Source organism: Macaca nemestrina, chromosome 1, assembly GCF_043159975.1.
Source record: "Macaca nemestrina isolate mMacNem1 chromosome 1, mMacNem.hap1, whole genome shotgun sequence".
NCBI classification, from domain to species: domain Eukaryota; kingdom Metazoa; phylum Chordata; class Mammalia; order Primates; family Cercopithecidae; genus Macaca; species Macaca nemestrina.
The window spans coordinates 40,413,301-40,436,147 of NC_092125.1; the positions used below are offsets into that span (position 1 = coordinate 40,413,301).

The window sequence follows — 22,847 nt, forward strand, 5'->3', positions numbered from 1 at the left end:
AATGTGTAAGAGTTAAAGCTGAGATTCAACCCAATTTGGCATCACAGCCCAAATTATCAGGAACAGTGTGCTCACATAACCCTAGTCAAAGGCTCTCAGGCTTATGGTTTTTCTGTTTCCATGGCTGGGCATCCAGCCAGTGACCTGGGGTGTGGACTGGGATGTCCCTCTGTTCTGTGGAATGAGGCAAGAACAGGGGAGGCATGTCTCCACCCTTTCCCTCCAACTTTATTCTCCTTTCTGGATAGGGGACCAGGATAGACTCTAAAATGGACTGAATATTTGTGCCCAGACCCCAAAACTTATATACTGAAACCATGAACCCAATGGGATGGTATTTAAAAGTGGAGCCTCTGGGAGGTGATTAGGCCATGAGGGTGGAACCCTTGTGAATGGGATTAGTGACTTTTATAAGAAACCAGAGAGCTAGGTAGCATTCTTTCCACCATGTGGGGATACAACAAGAAATCAACAGTCCACAACCCGGAAGACAGCCCTCCCCAGAGCACAACCGTGCTGGCACTCTGATCTCAGACTTCTGGGCTCCAGAACTGTGAGGAACAATGTCTGCTGTTTATAAACCACCAGTCTATGGCACTTTGTTACAGCAGTCCAAACAGACTAAGACAGGCCCAGACTAAGAAGCACATCCTCCAGAGGGAGTTATCTCAGTGACCTCTTCTGTCTCTCTCTCTCCATGGCTTTGTTTGTAGATCCTAGGATCAGAAGGGACTTGGCTTGTGTTTCTCTACATGTGCTGCATGTTAGCGAGATGCCAGGCATAGTGCTAAGTGTTTTACATGTGTAAGACCCTCTGTCAAGGTCTAGGAGAGTGATCTCAGATACCAAAGTAGGTTCCAGACCAAGCCTACACTGCAGGGAGGGAGTGGAGAGCCAGTGAGTGGCACTGAGAACCTGTCCCTCAGCAAAAGATCAGGGGCTGGAGAGAACTTGTGAAGGTTTTCGGAGAAAGCTGTTTGTGTGCTGTGAGTCCCAGCCCCCTGGAAGGACGGGCAGGGTGCCTACTTCTCACCTCATTCCAAGGGAGTGTGGGCTCTGTGGGTCCTTGGAGCCTGACATGTGCCCCCCTGATGCTTGAGGACCCAGGAGACTGGTGTCTATTCCAGCCTGGAAAATAAAAAATGTGAGCAGTGGGCTGGCTGGTGGCTCAGGCTGCAGAGCAAGAAGAGCAGCTGCTTTCTTCTAATTCTAGGGAAAAATAAGATCCAAGTGGTGCCAATGGGCCCGCTATGGGCCTCTGGAGAGGAGACTACCATGAGTTCAACCTAGGACCTGTCCAAGTGGGCAAGTGGACAGCAGCAGAGAGAAGCTGGGGCACTGTCAGGAAGGACCAGTCCACCCGCCAGAGGAAATCATTCACCCTCACCAGGAGACTTGCAGGGAACAGATTCCCAAGACACAGGGTCTCCAATGAACCAGAAAGGACTCCCCTTTCCCCTCCATAGAGTCCTCCAAGGCTGGAGAGCCCACAGCCTATCTCAGATGGCATCTACATCAGGCCTGACCCCCCGCCCACACCCCTCATCCCTGGCCTCTTATCTTTCCCCTTCCACTCTCTCCTGCAGGGGTCAGGAGCCCCAGGTGGGAAGAGGGGTAGAAGGAGTAGAAGAGCAAAGCCAGAAAGACAGAAACCAGCCACACCCCGTCCCCAGTGGTGGACTCCTGTCTGCAGCAGCCCAACCTGCCACTACTCCTTGCCCAATTGGAATTGAGGGTGATCATTTGCTTTACAAAAGGACTTTTCTTTTAACCCAAAGGATTCACCTTTGAAGAAGCATCAGCTTTCCTTTAAAGACAGACCTTTTCCAGAACATTTTCAATTATTTGGATGGTTAAGGTTTTGCATATCTCTGTCTTATCACCCCACTTGAAGAATGAGCTTTTGTGAGCAGATACAGTGCCTTATTCTCCTTCCTCCCCTCCACAGGACCTGATCACCAGAAGCACTTAAAGATCTGATGACTAATACACACTTTTCGGGGACACGTTGATTGTATAAAGTGAGGTACAGCCCTAAGCAAGATCAACCCACTGCATTTCCAGATTGCTCCAGCTGAACAAATACACAAACCATCCTCACCCTTTTTTTGCTCTCTGCATTTTCAAGCAGTAGGTGGTAGTAATAAAAACACCACCTTGAATTGGGACAGCACTTTACAGTTTCAAAGCAACTTTCATAACCCAAAGTCACTCTCCACCCCACGCTCATCCCCAAGCCAGGCCCATCCATTTCCACCCACACCCCTGCTTCTCCTGATGGCCAGCCCCGTGCCAGCTGCTGCCAGATGGGGCCACGTGCCCTCCCTCCAGCAAGTCCATGTGTGATGTGGAGAGTTTCCTCATAAAGAGTCAGCTGGGCAGAAATGTGGGCAGAGACCAGAGGGCAGCTTGTTCAGGTTCTGTTTATTATGTTCTCACAGCCTTGTTTATAGTAAAGGTGAAAGACATGATTCCACTTTACATGGTAATGAAACAACTCAATGAGGACACCATCAGCCAAGCGGTTTATATGGCAGATGAGCTGCTACAAATCTGTTGTGTGCTCGCCGCGTGACTCAGCTAATGCTACCGGGGTTGGAGCGCACACCCAGCCCAGCCACCTTTTCCTTACCTGGCAGAGGGAAGGGAGCGGAAGGACCAAAAGGGAGTAAGAACCAGGAAAGGAACAGTTTATTAAAAGGACCCAGAGCCCAACCTAGGAAGGCCAGTGGCCCCATCCTGAGATCTCCCGTCTTGGTCCACAGCATCTTGTGGAGTCCTGAGAGGCCGCGGGAACAGGAAGGCATCTCTGCTCTTGGCTTCTTCCTCCACCATCTCATGCCGAGTGGCACGTTGGAACAGGCTCTCAGTGCCAGGGAGGCTTTGCCACCTCTCTTGCTTCTAACCCAGAGGGATGCAGATTTAAAGAGGCCTGACACTTGGCAGGGTGGCCTGGGATGGAAAACCGTGATGCCTCTGCCTTCTGTGGAACTGGGCACAGACAGGGTCAGGAGAACTCTGGACACTCTTGTTGCTGGGAGACCATCCTGCCTCTGCATTTTCTACTCATCCCTTCTCCTCTGGTCCATGGAGAAGCAGACACCATGTTAGCGGCTGGTCTCTCCCACCCGCTCCTTCCTCTTCAGTCTTCCCCATTCTACCCTCCCCAGCTTTCAGCACAGTTAAGTTCACAGCTTGCCCTCACAGCAGAGCCAGCTGAGCTGCCCAGCTCAAGCGCCCAGGGCCTGCACCCAGAGGCTGGGCCCACAGCCTGCGCAGAACGCTCTTTCACAGCTTTGGTTTATTCAGAGCAGCAGTTCTGGGGAGAGCACCGGAGATTAAAATCAACTAGGACCTTCCCAGCTGCCCACCCAACCTGGGACCAAAGAGGAATGGTGAGGGCTTGAAAAGACCTCACAGATCTTGATATCCCCAGGATGTGACACTCTCCATTGATAAATTTGGAAGTTGTGTTACTACTATTATTATTACCACGACGCTCTTCACTCACCACGTGAGTGGGGGTTCCAACTACCTTGTCGTGTGGCCTTGGGTACAGAGACACACCCTAATGCAAAAATGGCCAAACACAAGGGCGCAGGAAAACAGACAGGGGAAACAGCCTAGGAGACAAGCTTGGAGGAGACAGGACTCGGAAAGCACGGCAGAGCGTCTTTCAATCAAGGATCCCTTCAGCTACCACCTTCGGCATGGCCGCTGCCCAGCAATGCACACAGCTTGGGCCAAATCACCTTTATCTCAAAAGAGCAAGTCAGACCCTGAGGGCATCAAGGCAGCATCCCGAGTCAGGTTCCAGGACCGGCCAGGTTCCTCAGTATCTACGTGCTTGCATCTGGAAATGCGCCAGCCCCCTTGGTCCACACAGCTGTGTTCCCCCCTTTCCCCTCCCCCACACCGCGTTCCTCCTCACTCCTTAGACCAATGCTTCCTAAGTTCAGCTGCACATTGGAGTCACCTGTGGAGCTTTAAAGTGACTGATGCCTGGGTCTCTACCAAAAGCTTCTGATTTGGCTGTTCTGGGGTGGGACCTGGACATCTGGGTTTTAAAAACTCCCTAGGTGATTCTAAGGAGCAGCCAAGGTCATGAGCCACTGTCTAAGACCATCCTTTTTCCAAATCCACAGGCCACTAGCCACCTAGGAACTTATTAAATATATTGATTTCTGGGCCCCATCTCAGGTCTATCAGATCAGCATCTCTGGGTGTGCACCTGGGAATTAGCACTTGTCACAGGCTTTCCAGGTGATTCCGGTGCGTGCTCAAGTTTAATGAGAAGGACTGCCTCAGAGGATTCTTCCTCACCCCAGAGGTGCCCAAGGCCATGAATGGTTGATACTGACAGTATTCTATTTAGTTTGCCAAGGGCAATGATGAATCTCACACCAGCCCCCAAACAAGTTAGCCCTCCAGTGGGGCAAGGTCACTCAGGGATGGAGAGCAATTCTGGAAGTCACAGCTCTGCCTGGACTCCTGCCCTGGCTTGCCTGGAGCCTGCACAGGCCCAGGACCCAGCAAGCCTTGAGTCCAGAGAGCAAGTCCACAGCACAGGCCCGGCTTGAGGAGCAAAGGAAGACAGGAAATAAATGGAAGTGATACCCAAGGACATGAGCTTGTGGAAGAGGCAATGGGAGGGAGGGCAGGACTGGGAAACATGGAAGCTCAGGGATGAGGTATGCTTGGATATTGCTCTAGATGTTGTAAACATTTCTCTTTGTTTTATCACAGACCAAAATCTGGGTTGGCACAACCAGAGTGCCTAAAACTAGGCATCAGAGTCAAGAGCTCTGCGCCTCTTGTGGGAAGCAGGGCATACAGGGTATGAGGAAAGCTCCACCCCATGGGAAGATCATGTCTGCCATGTACTAGTCTAATGCTCACAATTGTCACACACACACAAACACACAGAGACGCTCCACAGGAGTACCATAAATTTAGCTATCACGTTCCTCTATACACGGACACACGCCCACATACCCTTGCTTAGCTGCAAAATTCAGGATCCCCAAGCTGGGGTCTTTCACACCTCCCCATTGTGGGAGGAAGTCACCAGGGCACCGTGATACCATCACCTGCAGCCTTTGTTTCCTCAATAGTTGGCAAGAACTCTAGGTCCCTCTATGAGGCCATAGCACGACACTCTCGTTCAGGCTTTTCTCCTTGGGATAGTGGAAGTGGTGAAAAAGGCCCCTTTTAGAATGTTTCACATTTCTATAACTCTGTGCAATTCCAATTTATATGCACCTCATATTCGACAGTAGAGTTGGCAGCAGATGCACATTTCATATGTAAACAATGTTTAAAATACCCTGTTAGAGAATTTAATCATTAAATTAATTCTGGCAGCTTTATCTAAAAAAGAATGATTTGTTTTTTTAACCACGGTTGGGAGGATACTACCTGATCTAACTAGGATCACCCATTTGAGGCTTTGGAGTTCTCGAACACGAAATTCCACAGGTCTCTTCGGTGTGAGACCGAAGAGGGCTAGGAGACGTGTGTTCTTCTCTCCCCTTGAGGTTCACACAGTCACACCCACCCTCACTCACAGATAACAATGTGCCGTGGCAGTGCAGTGGGCCCTAGCACTAGTGGGACTCAAGGGCCTTCTTGGCCTGGTCTAGCTATAGCTAAAAAAGGAAGAGATTCTCAAAGTTAACGGAGAGGAACACAAGCACTGGAACACCACCAGCATAACCTTAAAAGGCCCCTCACCCCTTAAAACGAGAATGGTTCAGCTCAGTTTGCAATCGCCTGCACAGAGCTTATGCTTAATCATGTGCTGTTCCACTTAGTCAAGCTGAAAGTTTTGTAGATCTGCAGTGAATCCAAATCCATTGGTTGTGAATTATTCCAACAGTAACTCCACTCTGTTAGCCTCTCCACCTGGAAACCAGCCTCTTGCATGCCCCACTTTCACTTTCTGGTCTCTCTGCTAAAGGTTCATCTCCTTGGCACTACTCTTGTGCCAAAGTCAGCTTTTTCCTGGGTAGCTAGAGTAGGTTCCAGGCTGCTCACTCATCCTCCAAGGAAGAGTTGCCTGACACACTTCCAAGAGCAGCTGTAGGATACCATGAAAGCATTTTAGGAAGGTTCTCCACATCCAGATGCTCACAGTGATCTTCTTAGCCACACCTCCTATTTCATGCTCAATTCCAAAAGGTCAAAGATCAAGAAAGAAGCTGCTTCATGGTATCCAAGAGAGAGATCTTTCTAAGTAAGCATGTTCCCAGGAAGTATGCTGGAAAGAGTTTCAGCCTAAATTCCCGTTCTCCCCCATCATAATTACATGACCGGCATGGAAGGGGGGAGGTGGAGATACAGGGAAAGTACTAGGCACCGTGGGAGCACTCCATGCTACAGGAATTCACCTCCCTTTGCCAAGTTGTCATCCTAAGAGATCAGTGATGTATGATGCTGCAGAGAGGTGAGGGCAGAGAAGACACAGAGCAACAGACAGGTTATATGGTACCCCTTTGAATAGAAGTCTACTGGTGCTACATTCCCTCGTCTCCTGACTTCTGGAAAAGTTCTTCGTAGAATTGAGGAAGATTTGTAAGCTGTATCTTTCTTCATGGCAATTCCACTTCAGAAGTCATGAAGGACATGTCCCAAGACTCTTTCTGGAAATGTAAGGGTAGGGTAGTCTTGTGAATTTCCTAGGCCAAGATGGAAAGTAATCACAGTTTTTCACACTGGTCCAATGGAAATGGAAGAAACAAACAACTCCATGGATTTCACTCCTTCTCCAAGAGGTCACCTGTCAATGACAGCACTAGAAACTTGGAATTCCACAGAAACCTCTCTCCTAAGCTGTGAGGTCCCAGTGAGCAGAGCTGGCCACTACAAATCACAGAGTGGAGCCCAAGTCTTTCAGCTACTCCTCCCAGGGATTTACAACAAGTGGAGTCAGGAATCCTAACTGAGGAGGGTGTGGAGGTGGTGGGAATTGCATTTGCATTATTTACAGATTAGCCTAGCACAGCAAATCTGCCCTCTCAGCAGAGGTGACCCAAGGCATTATGAAGGGCAAGTTGCTGACCCAGAAAAGGGTGACAGCGGCAAGGCGCTACCACTAACCAAAACACAAACATGGGTAAATGGAATAGAGTCCAAGCTCCAGCAGCTGGGTCATACTTTGGAATGGCCCTTCATTCCCTCCTCACCCCCAGCCTCTCACCCCCAATGCCACCACTTTTGAACACCTATGACATTTCACATTAGAATATGATCTTGGCAGCAAGAGGAGGGGAAAGCCGGTGATTTCCGGGAGTCCACTTCTGAGGTCTAACTGAGCCTCCTCTGGCTTTGGGACAGCAGATCTAAGTACATTTTGGACCTCAGGAACCTGGGGTAAGAGTCTTTCTCCATGAGGCTGTGTACTTTTCCTTGGGCTTGGTCAAAGCAAGTCAGGGACGGCTCCTGCATGTTCTTCCTCGTGGCTTCTCGGGTCTGGAAGTCAATGTTTACCTAGAGATACAAACAGAGAGCAAGGTCACAGGCCCTCAACGGCCAAGGTTTCTGGCAGCTGGCCCTAACTATGCAATAATTATTAATGACAGCATCTACATGTTTAAGGCGATTTTGGCTTTTCAAATTGCTTCCATGGAGGTCATCCCTTTTGATCACAGCAAGAATCCTGCGGGGTCTGCAAACCAGATATTCTCAGTCCCAATTTATAGACAACAGTACTGAAAATAAGAGACTACAAAGCTTGTTTAAAGTAGTATGGAAAGTTAGCAACAGAGCCAAGGCAAAATCCCAAATTACTTGAATCCCTAATCCAGGGACCTTCACCCTGGCAGGCAAAGGGATAGATCCAAGCCAGTTGTTAATGCAAGTCCCCTGAAGTAAGCTTTTTCTCCTGTCTTTTCTTGTCTACTAAGGAAACAAATGCCTTGTGGAGGGAGGCCCTGGTTAGAATGTACATCTCTGTTCCAACCAGCATTATAAAGGGCCTGTAGCATCCTAGACAACTGGTAAAGACTTCTTGTATCCCAAGTCAAAGCATAGTTGAAGGAATCTAAAAATGCACTGCACCTAAACTGGTAGCAAACATTTTTCTTCATGTAAACCCTCCCCTCCCAAGTAAAATTCTGTATTATAACTCAGAACAGCAATAAAATAGAAATTCATCCTATTACTATAAATCATTATAATTAAATAATATAAATAATTATAATTACTCATTAATGAGCAGTGGCAAATACTGAATAGGTGCTTCATCTCTCATCCTCTGAAAGGTAGGTACCCTTTTACATTGGGGAAATTGAGACCCAGAGAGGTTTAGTAACTTGACCAAGAGCTCCTAGCTAGTAAGTGGTGGAGCTAAAATTGAAACAAGATTTCAAAGCAGATCCACATTTCATTAAGCTATGCTGCCTTCCACCAGGAAAACGAACATAGACTCGGTAGCATTTATTCTTGCAGAATCTCTGTAGCAGCACAGTTCCTGCTAGCGCATGCTTAACTGACAGACAACTAAAACACTCCTAATGGAGCTCCTCTGATGGAAGCCCTGGGTTTCTGTTTCTTAAAAATGATCCTTTTTTTTTTTTTTTTTTCCATCAAGGGCCACCAGAGCGATGAGGTTCAGTTTTGTATAAGAAAGTCCTCATCAAGCCTGGCTCAGATCCTCTCTGAGAGAGAAATGCAGGCCAGAAGCCATGGACAGACAGGATGGTCGCTGCTGCCAACACACCTCTCGTGGAGCCTGCACATCCACAAACTCCTCAAAGATCCTATGGGCCTTAGAGACCAGTTTTGCTGTTGACCTGGTCTTCTTGAACTCCTCACAGGCCAACCAGAACTCCAGGTTCTCCTCACTGAACTCCGTCTTCAAGAAGGCACGGAATGCAGCCACCCCATCTGTGGATGTGGGAGGAAGAAAAGAAGAGAGATAGGAAGCAGCTTAAGTTTAAGAACTGTAGAAGAAAGAAAGGAAGTAATAGTGTGAAGGTGCCCCTAATTGTCCAAGCTCACTGCTCCTCCACACCCTCTTGAAGACCCCATTCTCATCTGGGTGCAGTGGTTCACGTCTGTAATCCCAGCGCTTTGGGAGGCCGAGGCAGGTGGATCACCTGAGGTCAGGAGTTCGAGACCAGCCTGGCCAACATGGCGAAACCCCATCTCTACTAAAAATACAAAAAAAATTAGCTGGGCGTGGTGGCACATTTCTGTAATTCCAGCTACTTGGCAGAGAGGCAGGAGAATCACTTAAACTTGGGAGGCGGAGGTTGCAGTGAGCTGAGATCATGCCACTGCACTCCAGCCTGGGCGACAGAGTGAGACTCCATCTCAAAAAAAAAAAAAAGACTTCATTATCCTAGACACACGAGTGTCCTCAGAGGCAAGTCATGCTTCTTATTCAAGTCATGGGGCCAGGCACGGTGTCTCACACCTGTAATCCCAGCACCTGGGAAGGCAAAAGCAGGTGGACCATCTGAGGTCAGGAGTTCGAGACCAGCCTGGCCAACATGATACAACCTCATCTCTACTAAATACAAAATATTAGTTGGGTGTGGTGGTGCATGCTTGTAATTCCAGCTACTTGGGAGGCTGAGGTGGGAGAATCGCTTGAACCCAGGAGTCAGAGGTTGCAGTGAGCCGAGATCACACTATTACACTCCAGCCTGGGCGACAAGAGCAAAAATATGTCTCATTAAAAATAATAATAATAAAAATAAAATAAAATAAAATAAAGAGTCATAATGATATTACAAAGCCACATTTAGGAAGGTGTAGTAATATGTTTGGGGCACAGGTGTCTGTTCCCTAGGTCTATTGGTGAGCTATGTTGCTATTTAATAATTAGGTCAAATTATTTGTTCTCTAACCTAATCCAAGTCAACCATCCTGAGGAAACACAAAACTTGTTACAAGATGAGCTAGAGGGAATGTGAATGTCTCATTCTTTGCTACTACCAAAAAAATCTGAAAGTAAACTACCTACTGAAATGTAGTCAGCAGTGTCATTCTGTTACCTGGATGGGGTTGCAAGCCTCTTTTTAAAAAAACATTTGAGGTGCTGTATTTTGACGTTTTTCTTCCATATATACTTTATTTTAAAAGACATTGCCTATCAAATTATGTTTTAGTTAAGATTGATCATAATTTTTCTGCCAAGTGATTTAACAAATTAATATGCCTTTTCATTTTTGTTAATCAATATCATACATATTGTCAAGCAGTGCTTCCAACCAACACAAGATGAGCAGGGTTACCATGTCGAGTTAGAAAGGGAAATCACATTTATTGATAGCTTATGCATCCAGTTAATGTTTTTATTTAAAAATATTTTTTATAAGTTATTTCAACCTCAACACACTCCCCTCTAATCAAATAACAGCTATAGTTTTCTATAAACTGTCCTCAGGCGAAGGGCACATACAACCTAGAATAAAGAAGTGTTCTGCTGGTTATAAAAGATGCTGGCAATAATCTTTTATTTCTTTTCTAAAATTTCCTAGAAGAACAAAATGTTAACAACTCTTAATCCTAGATGACAGGATGACCTGGGCCTCTGACGTCCACCACTATCCACCAGGACTGTGCACTGGCCAGGGTCATTCGATGGATTGCTGGTGCTAGGCTGTTGATACATTCAAATGCTTACTTTTACTTTCTTGAAATGTTTTCATTTCTCTGAATAAAAAAGTCATTGTATATCTTTGTCTTTCAAAATAGATATTTTAATGTCTATACTAGAACAGTATCATAAAAGCCAAGACCTTTACTTGCAAGAGCCAGGAACTTAAGAGAAAGGTTTTTGGGTGGCTCCCAACACTGAGCTTTAAGTCACAAGGAGATTTAAGTTTGGAAGCCTGAGCTTAAACTCATTTTGAAAAGTAGGAATGGTCGGGCACAGTTGCTCACACCTGTAGTCTCAACATTTGGGAGGCTGAGGTGAACAGCCTGCTTGAGCCCAGGAGTTTGAGACCAGCCTGGGCAACATGGCAAAACCCTATCTCTCCAAAAATACAAAAATTAGCCAGGTGTGGTGGCGTGTGCCCAGCTATTCGGGAAGTTGAGGTGGGAGGATCACCTGAACCCCAGAGGTTGAGATTTTAGCGAGCTGTGATCACACCACTGCACTCCAGCCCAGGTGACAGAGTGATACCCTATCTTTAAAAAAAGAAAAAGAAAAGAAAGATGACCATGTAATTTACTATCCAAACCAGGTCATTTTGAGAGTGAAGCCTGCATTACTGTTAATTACATGCAGACAATAGTTATAAACCATGACCACCACAGGCAAAACCCGAACACATGATCACCTTAACTCTAAACCATAAAGTATAGAGAAAGTAGAATATAATGTAAAGTTACTTCCTGTCAGGCAGGTGGAAAATAAAATTGTTCCGTACTGAAAGAGAAGAGGAGAGTAACGTAGTTTAGACTCATATGAGAGGTCTGCTCAGGGCACCTCCTGCTCCCATTACTACACTGGATTCAAAACTCTGGAAGAAGGGATTAGAAACCTGAGATAAACTGAAAATCAAAATGAAACAATGACACAGCAATGTTTAGGCAGAGATGGACTGAGAATCATTCATTCAATTCAGTAATGTCTTTTAAAGCATCTACTAATGTAACAAAGCACAGATGCTTCTCAACTTATGATGGGGGTATGTCCTGAAAAATCCATCACAGATTGAAAATACCAAGAGTCAAAAATGCACTTAATAAACCTAACCTACTGAACATCACAGTTCAGCTGAGCCTACCCTAAATGTGCTCAGAACACTTTTGGTACAGTATTTAGTAAATTACATGAGCTATTCAGCACTTTATTATAAAACAGACATTGTGTTAGATTATTTGGCCCAGCATTGCAAGAGAGTATCACATCACATATTGCTAGCCTGGGAAAAGATCCAAATGCAAAATTTGAAGTATGGTTTCCACTGAATATGTATCACTTTCACACCATCATAAAGCTGAAAAATCGTAAGTCGAACCATAGTAAGTCGGGGACCATTGGTACTGTAAGAGAACAAAATCTTAAAATCCTTGCCCATGAAATCTCTCAAGGAAACTCTCTTTGTCACCCCTCCCTCACTCTGTCCCCTCCATGGAGAAGATCCAGAAGTCTCCACAGGCTCTAGAGGGAACTTGGATTAGAGAACCAGCCTCCCTGCCAGGAGATCCCCACTGCTTGCAGGAGGGTCCCCTGAGGCAGAGGCTATTGGCAGAGGTCGAAGGGAAAAATAGCTGGAGCTGTAGAAGCCTCAGTGCTCTTGGAGGAGGTTTTCTCCTTGCAGAAGACCCAGTGCCCTTGAGAACTCAGTGAAGGGCTGGTTTAGCAAGGGGGGACTCTGAGCAGTGACCAGTCCACGATTTCACTATCAATGGACACAGTGAGGACCCGAGGGACCGTAGGCCAGAGGTTCCCTCTCCGCCTCCATCTTAACACACTTTCCACTGTATTCAGTGAATGAGGAGGGGAATGAGGGAGCCCTAAAAGACTGTGTGTTTATCTAAAAGAGTAACTGGAAAGTGACTTGGAAAAGCAACTCAGAAGAGCCTGTGGTTGGTTTTAAACCAGAAGAGACTACATTCTTCGAATGGGAGAGTTTAAGGTTGTTTGTGTCAGATTTTAATTTCTAACCGAACAGAAACAGGTGCTTATGAGCAAGGTGAATGTAGTTATAGACAAGGAAAGAATATTACCTTTCTGCCTTCTTTCATGGTACTGGTAAAGATAGCCTTGCTAAGGAAACTGTCTGGCCCTGTGCTAGATGAGGTACAGGCATCACCTCCTTAAATCCAGGTTTCAACTCTGTTGGGTCTTTGTGTGGATGAGTAGAGATAACTTCTGCGAAGTGCTCTCAGGAGGCTTGCTTTACATCTCATCTTACAGATGAGGAAACCGATGCTAAGAAAAGGGACTTGCCCAGTTTTAACAGGTAACAATATGTAGCATTGAAAACTTCATATAAGGTACACTCACTTTCAATCCAACATAGCAATAATGAATGAATCTTCATTCATTCATTCACTTGTTATGTGACTCAGGCTACGCTATGCGCTAAAAGCAGATATAATCGTGGCTTCACAGAATTTGCCATCAAGGGCAAGCTTGAGCCAAGAAAACATAATTATGATGATTATGCTGTAGTGTGATAAGTTACAGGATAGAGAAAGCAGAGGGGTCATGAAGGACCCAGAAGGGGTGCCTTTGCCAGCCCTGAGGAGCAAAGGGAAGACCTGTGGGAGGAAGAGGCTTCTAAGCTGACATGGGAAGTAGAGGAGAGGGAAGCTAAGCAAGGGAAGGAAGGAGAGGAAGGAGAAGAGAATTTCAGCGAGAGGGAACCACAGGAATGAAGGCCTAGAATTAAGAAAGTTTACTTGGGTAACTGGAAGTAGTTCACTAAGACTAGCATTTAATAATAATACAGCTGAAAATGACCAGGCCTGCTTATAGGATAGCATATACCAAGAGGCCTGTGAAAGAGCCAGAGAAACAGAAGAATTTTGCAGGACTACAAAAGGCCAGGAAGAGAACATTTCAAGAAGGAAGTGGTCACTGTGTCTAGTGCTGCCCAGAGGTCAAGCTAGGTACAGTCTGAGAAACAGTCACTAGATTCAGCAAGCGTTGGCAGGAAGAGTTTTCATGGTGTAATGGGGCACTAGCTGTCCCATGGTATGTACGGTGGTGAATGAGACTGAAGGAAGTGGAAACAGTCATTCAGATGACGCTTGCAACAAATTTCGTAGATAAAAAGGTAGAGAAATAAGACAGCATAGCTGGAAGGAAACATGAGGTCAGGAAAGAGATTTTTGTTTTTTTTTAAGATAGACTTGGGTAGGGCCGGGCGCAGTGGCTCACACCTGTAATCCCAGCACTTTGGGAGGCTGAGGAGAGTGGATCACGAGGTCAGGAGTTTGAGACCAGCCTGACCAACATGGTGAAACCCCATCTCTACTAAAAATACAAAAATTAGCTGGGTGCAGTGGCATGTGCCTATAATCCCAGCTACTCAGGAGGCTGAGACAGGAAAACCACTTGAACCTGGGAGGTGGAGGTCGCAGTGAGCCAAGATCGCACCACTGCACTCCAGCCTGGGCAACAGAGTGAGAATCTGTCTCAAGCAAACAAACAAAAAAGATAGACTTGGGTATGTGTAAATGTTGATCTGATCAGAAAAGACCAGTTGAGCAGCAGGAATTGAAGTTCGAGAAAAGAATCTAATTGACAAAATGTTGCACCCAGGAAGGTAGAAGAAATATGATGAGGAGCAAAAAGAAGGACTATGTGTGAAAGCAGGGAAGTTTCTCATTTCAGGCAGGAACCTGAAAGTCTGTCTGACGTTAGCTGGAGAAGATGGTAGGGCCTAGGAGAGGTAGGTGTTGTTTTTACTTATTTAGTTAGGATTTGGGGCAAGGAATTTTACTTATTTACTATACACCATGCTCTTTGCTCAGGACTTTACAAAACATTAGCCCAATTTATTTTCACAACGCTGATCCACAGATAATATCACTCCACTTTCCGCAGGAAGAAATTAAAGCTTAGAGAAGTGGAATACATGGCCCAATTACACAACCAGCAAGAGCAAGGCCAAGATTCCCAGCCAGGTCCGTGTGACTCCAAAGCAAGATCTCTCCTGATGTGTGTGCAGACAGAAAGGAAAGGGCATTGAAAATGGGAGATTAAAAGAAGCAAAAGAATAGTATTTGCTGAAGAGAAATTTTAGAGGAGAGGGACCAAGAAAAAGTGAAAGAACTTCTTTTCCTTAAGGACAAAGGCAAAGAAAAAAAGAGAGAGGTAGAGGAAGATAGAGAAAAACAGCCAGAAAAGGGACATATATGAGATATGTCAAGTGGGATAGCCTTAATCTTTGTTATTAATTTGGGATAAGGTCACTGTGAATGTGGGCTGCACCCATGTGCTAGGTTTTGGGGCTATGGCACAAACAAATGAGATAAAGTCACCACCTCATTGAATTTAGAGGCGAGTCTAGTGTAACCAACATTAAGTGATAATTTAAAATAATCAATTGAGTAATTATAAATGCAGAGTGGACTATAGTGGGGAAGTCTAAGAGAGTGGGAAGGGTTTGGAACAGCGACCTTGGAAAAGTAAATAAGAATGTGATTAAAAAAAAAAAAACAGTCAAACAATTGTAAAGGCTTAGACTTAGATTCCTGGAGGAGTTACAGTGCATCAAAAAGGGAGCAAGAACTTTTAATTTGATGGTGCATCAATCATTCAAAGAGAGGACCCATCAGTTCCAGGCCGGCAGATGGTCCTTGAAGCTGGAGAATAGCAAGGATTTAGCAAGTAGCAATTGGGACATAGAGGAAGGCGAGAATGATAAGAAGAAAGTTAAAAAAAAAAGTTGAACCCAGAGAAAGAATTCTAAAGTAACATCAGCAAGCATTGATAGCACACTTACTTTGGGCCCGGCACCACACCTAGTGGTTTATGAATCTTACAGTACTGGCTTCTCATAGCACATCTATAGCTTAGGTCCTGACATTTTCACCACTTTTTAGGAGAAAAGAACAAAGCTTAGAGAAGCTAAATAACTTCCCCAAGGTCACACAGTCAGTAAGTGGCAAGGATGCTAAACTGCAAAGCCAGCATTCTCATGCATGTAGAAGGTCTAGCCTCTAGCTCTGTGTGACAGTAGCCTGAGGGATGCCTGTGCCAGTGACCACTGAAGTGGAGGGAGAGGATCCCCACTGTAGGGCAAGACAAAGAGGTCACAAGTGACACCATAGATGGTGACATTTCCAGGTGGGGTGGAGAGAAACTGAGAAAAGTCACGGTGGAAGGCGGAGGGGTATCTGAGCATATGTCAACATAGAAACAGGGTGTACATGGGCAGGAGAGTTCAACCAAGTTACACCGTAAGCAGTTAAGGCTGACTCAGCGGGGGATGGAGATTTGGAGTTGGAGATGTGTGGTGAACTCATAGCCAGCTCTCATTACCTGGCAGCCTGCTGAGGCAGAAGCACCACGGGTCTCAGCTGGCAGCACCAGTTCTGACCAAAATCAACCCCATCATTAACTGTGTGACTTTGGACAACACACTCAACTTCACTAGGCCCCAGTATCCTCATCTGTAAACTGAAGGGGTTGAATATGATGAGCTTTCCCAGGTAGAGTTAGCACTCCGTTCCATGTCTTCATGGCAACTTAGATTAGCCTGTATCAGACATAGCTCTTAGCGGATTGATTTTCACAGTTCCACGATTCCATCCTTCTCCTCGTCAATGTCAATGTCAATGTCATCACTGAGTTCTGTGCTGCCCAGTTTATATACATTAACTCAATCCTTACATCATGGCTCCTAAGCAGACAGAGGCTCTGGAGTCATACAGCCTGGGTTTGAATTCTGCATGACCTTGGAAAAGTGCCTTAACATCTCCAAGCCCTTGTGTTCTCATCTCTAAACTGGGAATAATGAACAATGTCAGAATCTACTGAATTGGGCTGTTATAAGGATTAAATGAGGCAAGCCATGTAAAAGTGCCTAGTAGTTCATTATAAGCAGTCAATAAGTGTTAGCTCTTAGCAAAGTGTGTTTTATAAATAAGGAAAGTGAGACATGGAGAGTTAGTCTGTAGTCACTTGACCAGTAAAAGGTGAGAAGTGGATTTGCACACACATGTGCGTGACTTCATAGCCACCCTCCTCTCTCCTCTGGTGATGGCTGGCAGGCCTCCAAAGGAGAGATAGACAGTAAGCCCAAATCAGGCAAACACATCACACACATACCATGGCCCAGCAAGTGTACCATTTGGCTCACAGACCTAGAGATTCTCCAGCAAAAGGACACCTGCTGTCACGTTTTCTGTGGCGAGAACTGAGGCCATTATGTGCCACCAATAACTTGGAACCTGCCTAAAGTCTCTCCTCTCCCACAGCACTGATGGCCCAGTGGAGTGGCTTTTTCATGTAAAAAGAGCTGAAGTGTGAGCAGAAAGGCATCCTTTCCAACCATGTCCAGGGGATGCTGTAATGAAGAACAGCTGAGTGGCCTTGCAAAGATGCTATGTTCTCTCAGGCAGCCTCAGCCCAAAATGTGGTGGCCTGCATTTTCAGGGCAGGCTCAGAAAAAGTGAGAGGAAAACCGAAAGAAACTTGAAAGTTGCCTGGAATTTCAAGGGAAGTGCTTGAGAGATGGGAAAGGAAGGGAGAATGGCCCTGCCCTCATGGGCCCTTCCTGGGAGGGTCTGGACCTGAGATGCAACAGAGAACAGATTGTGGAAAGACGCCCCAATAGACACAGATCACAAAGGCTTGTGCAGACTGCACCTGCCCTCACCCCTCCTCCTCTGCTCACCCACTTTGTATGCCCACCCCTCTCAGCCCCAATCTCCCCCAACCCTTTTTATATTCCCAGAGCCTGCACTGAACGAAGAGATACTTTAGTCTGAACAATGGAAGGGAGAAGGTGGTAGAGGGCACTGCTGCAGGAGCCCCTCCTCTTGCCTGGAGCAGATGGTAGCAGCGGGCTTCTGTAGACAGACCACTTGTTTCCCCACCCACCCACCTGGCCCACCTTTCCTGCTTATGTGACCAAGCAAACAAATCCAAGCACAACTGTAAAATCCTAGCCTATTGCATAGAATAGAGCCAGCTCCACACTGTTTCTCCCCTTCCATCTACCTCCCACCTCCTCCCAGCAAGCTTTTCATCTGCTCCTTTCCCTGACTCCTCAGCATCTTTCCCTGCCCCCTCTCCCTGTTCTCCTGTTCTCTTTCCTTTTTGTCCTCTTCCTCCATCTTTCCCCTTTCCCTCCACCAGGACCCTCCTACTTGTCCATGAACTGCAGTTGGTTCCAAACACAGGATGCTGGTTTATTTCTGAAAGGCTCATTTGTGTCTCCCAGCATCTCTCAGGGTGACATGCTTTGCATTAGCTGTGTTTCCTCTGCCGGGGCCCCATGTACCCCAGACCCTGCTCCCTCCCCAAGCCCAGGCAACTGGAGTGCCCCCCCAGTTTCCCCCAACAGACCTCAGGTAGTTGGAAAGAGTGACTACTCTTTGACCCCTGAATTCTGGGATTCTGTCCTGGCTCTAATCCATACCAGCTAAGTGTGAGCTTGGGCAAGAGACTTAACCTCTCTGTGCCTCAGTTCTCTCACTTGTAAGATGCAGGTCCTAACAGCATCTGCTCCATAGGGTTATGGGATGCGGTAAGTTCATACGTGTAAACAACATGCAGGCCTGACACATAGACAGTGATTGCTCAATCCAGGTTAGTGACTATTATTCCTGTACTTCAGTGGCTTAAGGAGTCATCATACAGAACATAATATATCCAATACAAAACAATCCTGAGTAACTGAAAGGCAAGGAGGTGGCGAACAGTTTGGGAAAATGGGAAGAGAAATGACAGAAGGACCTGCTGTTTTGTCATTTCATTTTTATTTCACTTTGGTTTTCTTTGTATGACCCTTCAAGAAGTCAAGGGTGCTAAGAAAATTGTAATTTTTTGAGATTGATACACATCTAATGACAGAAAGGGAAAGACCTGTGTCTAGAATTCTTGGAAGAGTGAGCAGAATATTGGCATCCACCTGAGCATCCACAGAACCTCCAAGAACACGCCGCAGCTGTACATGCTGCCTGCGGCTGACTTTCTCCCTCTAGTTATTTGATGGAGGATGCTTACATAAGAAAGGAATCTGGGTCACTATGAATGAGCAGTGCAGCTGGTACAGCAGGGAGTGGAGCGTAGGTGACAGTTCAAGGCCCAGGAGCCCTGATGTAGCTGGCATCAGGGTGGGCTTGAACCTAGCTCAGTTCCCAGGCTTGGAAAAATACAAGAGCACAACAACAATTTATTTTAAGTTCTCTATTTATGAAAAATGCTGTCCCAAAAACCAGAGTCCTCTTGTATCCCCGAACAACTGGAGAAAATAAGCTGGTGAATGTGTTCCAAGACCAGATAGAGGAGAAGAATGGAAATTACATTCCTAAACTCCAGGATACATATACTAATAGTGATGCCAAAACTTCTTTGATCCAGAAACAAATCACTGCTTTGAAATTCGTGATGAGAATAGCATCAGGATCAGAGCTTTTCTTTTGCAAAATCTGTGAAATAAATGCTTTTAAACAAATAACTGGAGGTGGCCACAGTGGTTTGTACCTGTAATTCCAAATATTCAGGAGGCCAAGGCAGGAGGATCTCTTGAGCCCAGGAGTTCAGGGCTGCAGTGAGCTATGATCATGCTACTGCACTGCACTCTAACCTGGGCAACAGAGCAAGACCATGTCTCTAAAAAATTCTAAAAATAACTGAGGCTAAGTAAGATTTATGTAGAGAAATTACGTAGAGAACAAACTATTTCCAGTTGTGACATTTTATTGGCAACCATTTGATATGCTAATTATACTTCAGTAGTGTGATTAACGTAATATTCTTCAATGATCTCTACTTCATTAGTATATACATAGCAAGGTGATATATTATAGTTGTATTAGGACTTGAAGATTCTTAAAGTCTTTGCACCAGAAAGGACATGAGAGAGCCTATGATCAAACCCTACACCAGACATAAAAATGGTGAGCTCTGAGATTGCATGACTTCTTATTCCTAGGATGTGATAGCAGAAGAGTAAGGAGAGCCTGGGTTTACAACTCCTATTCCAACGTTCTTTCCTATTTTATCAAGGAGAAGCTGAATTAAGTAAACAGAAAATCAAGGTGGAGCCTGTATCTGCAACTATTATAAGAAATCAGCAAGAAATTTCCATTAAGGGGTAGACAAAAGAAGTGTGCCCCTAACAGGATGAAGGTTTAGCATTCACAAAGGAATCCTTTAATACAGGAGAAGTATTATAAAACCTCATGTAGCCGGGCACAGTGGCTCATGCTTATAATCTTGGCACTTTGGGAGGCAGAGGCGGGCAAATCGCGAGGTCAGGAGTTGAGCCTGACCAACATGGTGAAACCCCGTCTCTACTAAAAATGCAAAAATTAGCCAGGTGTGGTGGTGGGCGCCTGTAATCCCAGCTACTCAGGAGGCTGAAGCCGGAGAATCGCTTGAACCTGTGAGGTGGAGGTTGCAGTGAGCCAAGATCATGCCACTGCACTCCAGCTTGGGCGACAGAGTGAGACTCCGTATCCCATCCCCCAAAAAACCCCCATGAACACCAGTCCATAGTCTAAAAGATTTTGAAAATCAAGTATCCAGAAATATTGGTCTAGTTAGTTTGGTATAGAAATATTGCAGGGACGGCCGGGCGCGGTGGCTCAAGCCTGTAATCCCAGCACTTTGGGAGGCCGAGACGGGCGGATCACGAGGTCAGGAGATCGAGACCATCCTGGCTAACATGGTGAAACCCCGTCTCTACTAAAAAATACAAAAAAAACCTAGCCGGGCGAGGTGGTGGGCGCCTGTAGTCCCAGCTACTGGGGAGGCTGAGGCAGGAGAATGGCGTAAACCCGGGAGGCGGAGCTTGCAGTGAGCTGAGATCCGGCCACTGCACTCCAGCCTGGGCGGCAGAGCGAGACTCCGTCTCCAAAAAAAAAAAAAAGAAATATTGCAGGGACTTACACACACACAAAAGGGAATATATCAAATTTACCTTCTGGGCTTTTAAAAACTACATCCTCAATGGAATTCCCGCACATGCATGGGGAGGTTTGAAGGGGGCTGCCAAAAGCTCATGAGGCAAAGGGGACGAGTATTATGGGATTCAAAGAAGCCCTACTGGCAATTCTAATTCTACCTCCAATCCACAAACTCAAGCTGCCCGTGGGATCAAGAAGCTGACACCATCTCTGGCACATAACAGGCATGAAATGCATGTTTTCTCAATGAATTTAATATTATGTTAGAGCAAAAATAATTAGAATAGCTATTTTTTATTGACTGCCTCTATGGAGAAGTCATCATGCTTAACATTTCAGAACCATGATCACACTGAACTCTCACAACTGTACAAGGAAAGTCTCATCATTCCCCTTCTACAGATGAGGTAAGTGAGGTTCACAGAGGTTAAGTAATCTGAATATGGTCACATCGCTGGTAAGTGACAGAATGGGTTAGAAGCCTGTCCAGTTGCTTTCATTCAGACTTTTCTCAACAGACTTTTAATAGTTGCCTAATATATTCCAGGCATTCCTTCAATAAAGACCAAATGCACCCACATTTCTGGGTCCAAGTGCTAACTACAACAATGTGAAGATGATGGCAAGGAAGCAAAGACGTTTATTTTCCACCCATCTCTACTTCGCACATCTTTTTCTAGCTCTTATCCTCAATCTATCCAGAAAGCACACCTGCCATATTTGTTTGTTTACTGTGGAACCCTCCTCCCTACATATGTGGAAACTGGGATACACAATGCACCGCTAGGGACGCGCTGCCTGAGCACTTTGGAAAGCTTCCATACGAGATACAGTCTTTAGTGTGTTTCTTGGAAAGCACAGGCCACCTGCCCTGCCAGGATGCTCCAGATTCCTGGTTTTACTTATGTGCCTTTGAGAACAGGGCTTCTCAAGCTGAGATGTGCATAAACCTTCCTGGAGGGCTTAGGGGAAAAAGATCCCCAGGCCCCAGCCCCAGGGATCCCGATTCAGTAGGTCTGAGAGGATCCCCAAATTTTTATTTCTCACAAGCTCCCAGCAGATGTTGGTGCCGCCTCCCTTGGATACCACTTGGAGTAACACTGTTCTAGAACGTTTTGGCTTGGAGAGGGATGTGGGGAGGGCTGTGCAGTGAACGGAAGCCTGACTGTTCAACTGTACATTCTAGAGCTACAGGCCATTTAGACGAATAATTTAAGAAATTTCATGAATTGATCATTTTAATGTTTGTTTATTTGATTGTTTGGGGTCTTCTGCTTGGTTGCTGTGTGACCAGCTCCAGTCATTATATTTTTACATCTCAACCATTATCTCAAAAGGGGCTAGTTTTTAAAAACTAAAACTTTCTCTGTGGGTCTCCTGTTCTCAGAGGTGGATAACAGCTCTGCAAATGCAGAAGAGCTTTTAACTGTACTATCCATTAACCCAGCATTCGCTGAGCCTGGTGGGATGGGTCAGGGAGAGCCTCTATGCTCTGTTGAAACAGTGAAAAAAGGCTAAATACCAAGTAAATGACTGGGGTGAGGTGCTCATTCACTCAGGTGTGTGGTCACACATAAGAAGTGAGAGGGAAGGGGAGGGAACTCTGCCTTCACCTTCACCTTAAAACTGGAATAAGCCTAACTTTTTATGTCCAAAAAGTATCAAAGGACAGAGAGATGCAAGAAGGAAGGGAGAAAGAAGGGAAGGAAGGCAGGGAGGAAGGGAGGAAGGAAAGAAAGAGAGAGAGTGAAGGCAAGGAAGGGAGCACCAACTCAGAGTTCAGGACTTAATGTCCCACTAAAAGCTAAACAAATAAAAAACATTTGCATGAACCTCATGAGGAATAAAGAAGAATACACAGCATTTTGTGCCTGTTTCCCAGCGATCTGTCAGAAAAGATCTTCCACAAACGAGGAATCTTTTCTCTCTTGGGTATGAGCTGCAGAGCAGAAAGTCTCCTGAGTGTATACACATTCTCTCTCTCTCTCTCTGTCTCTCTCTCTCTCTCTCTCTCTCTCTCACACACACACACACACACACACACACTCTTGGGGCCAGACTACATGCACAACTCATAGACATGGAGACTAATTGTTACTGGTGGACAGGAAAAAGATGCCAAATTAATGCACATTAGAAATCCTTCCCTACTTAATGAAGCCATCAGCAATTTCAATTTCATTGTTCGTTTGTTAGTGTTTGTCTGTTTTTAAGAGCACTTAGCTAGTGGTTACTTCCCGGACCTCCATGGGTACTTCTTCCACTTTGTATGGTGTTTGTAAGCAAATATA

The 22,847-nt window shown here is 45.8% G+C and overlaps 1 protein-coding gene across 11 annotated transcripts in view; it reads right to left on the reverse strand.

Moving 5' to 3' along the window:
• Positions 1–2,404: 2,404 nt before the first annotated feature.
• Positions 2,405–22,847, reverse strand: part of LOC105484555 (regulator of G protein signaling 8) — a 108,884-nt gene continuing 88,441 nt past the window's right edge. For all 11 annotated transcript variants that reach the window (XM_071076752.1, XM_071076748.1, XM_011746279.2 and 8 more), the window contains 2 exons: positions 8,720–8,886; positions 2,405–7,488 (listed from right to left, as the gene is read on the reverse strand). In XM_071076752.1, coding sequence (XP_070932853.1) covers positions 7,306–7,488; positions 8,720–8,886 — 350 coding nt within the window. In that variant the 3' untranslated portion in view covers positions 2,405–7,305. The remainder of the gene's footprint in view (positions 7,489–8,719; positions 8,887–22,847) is intronic.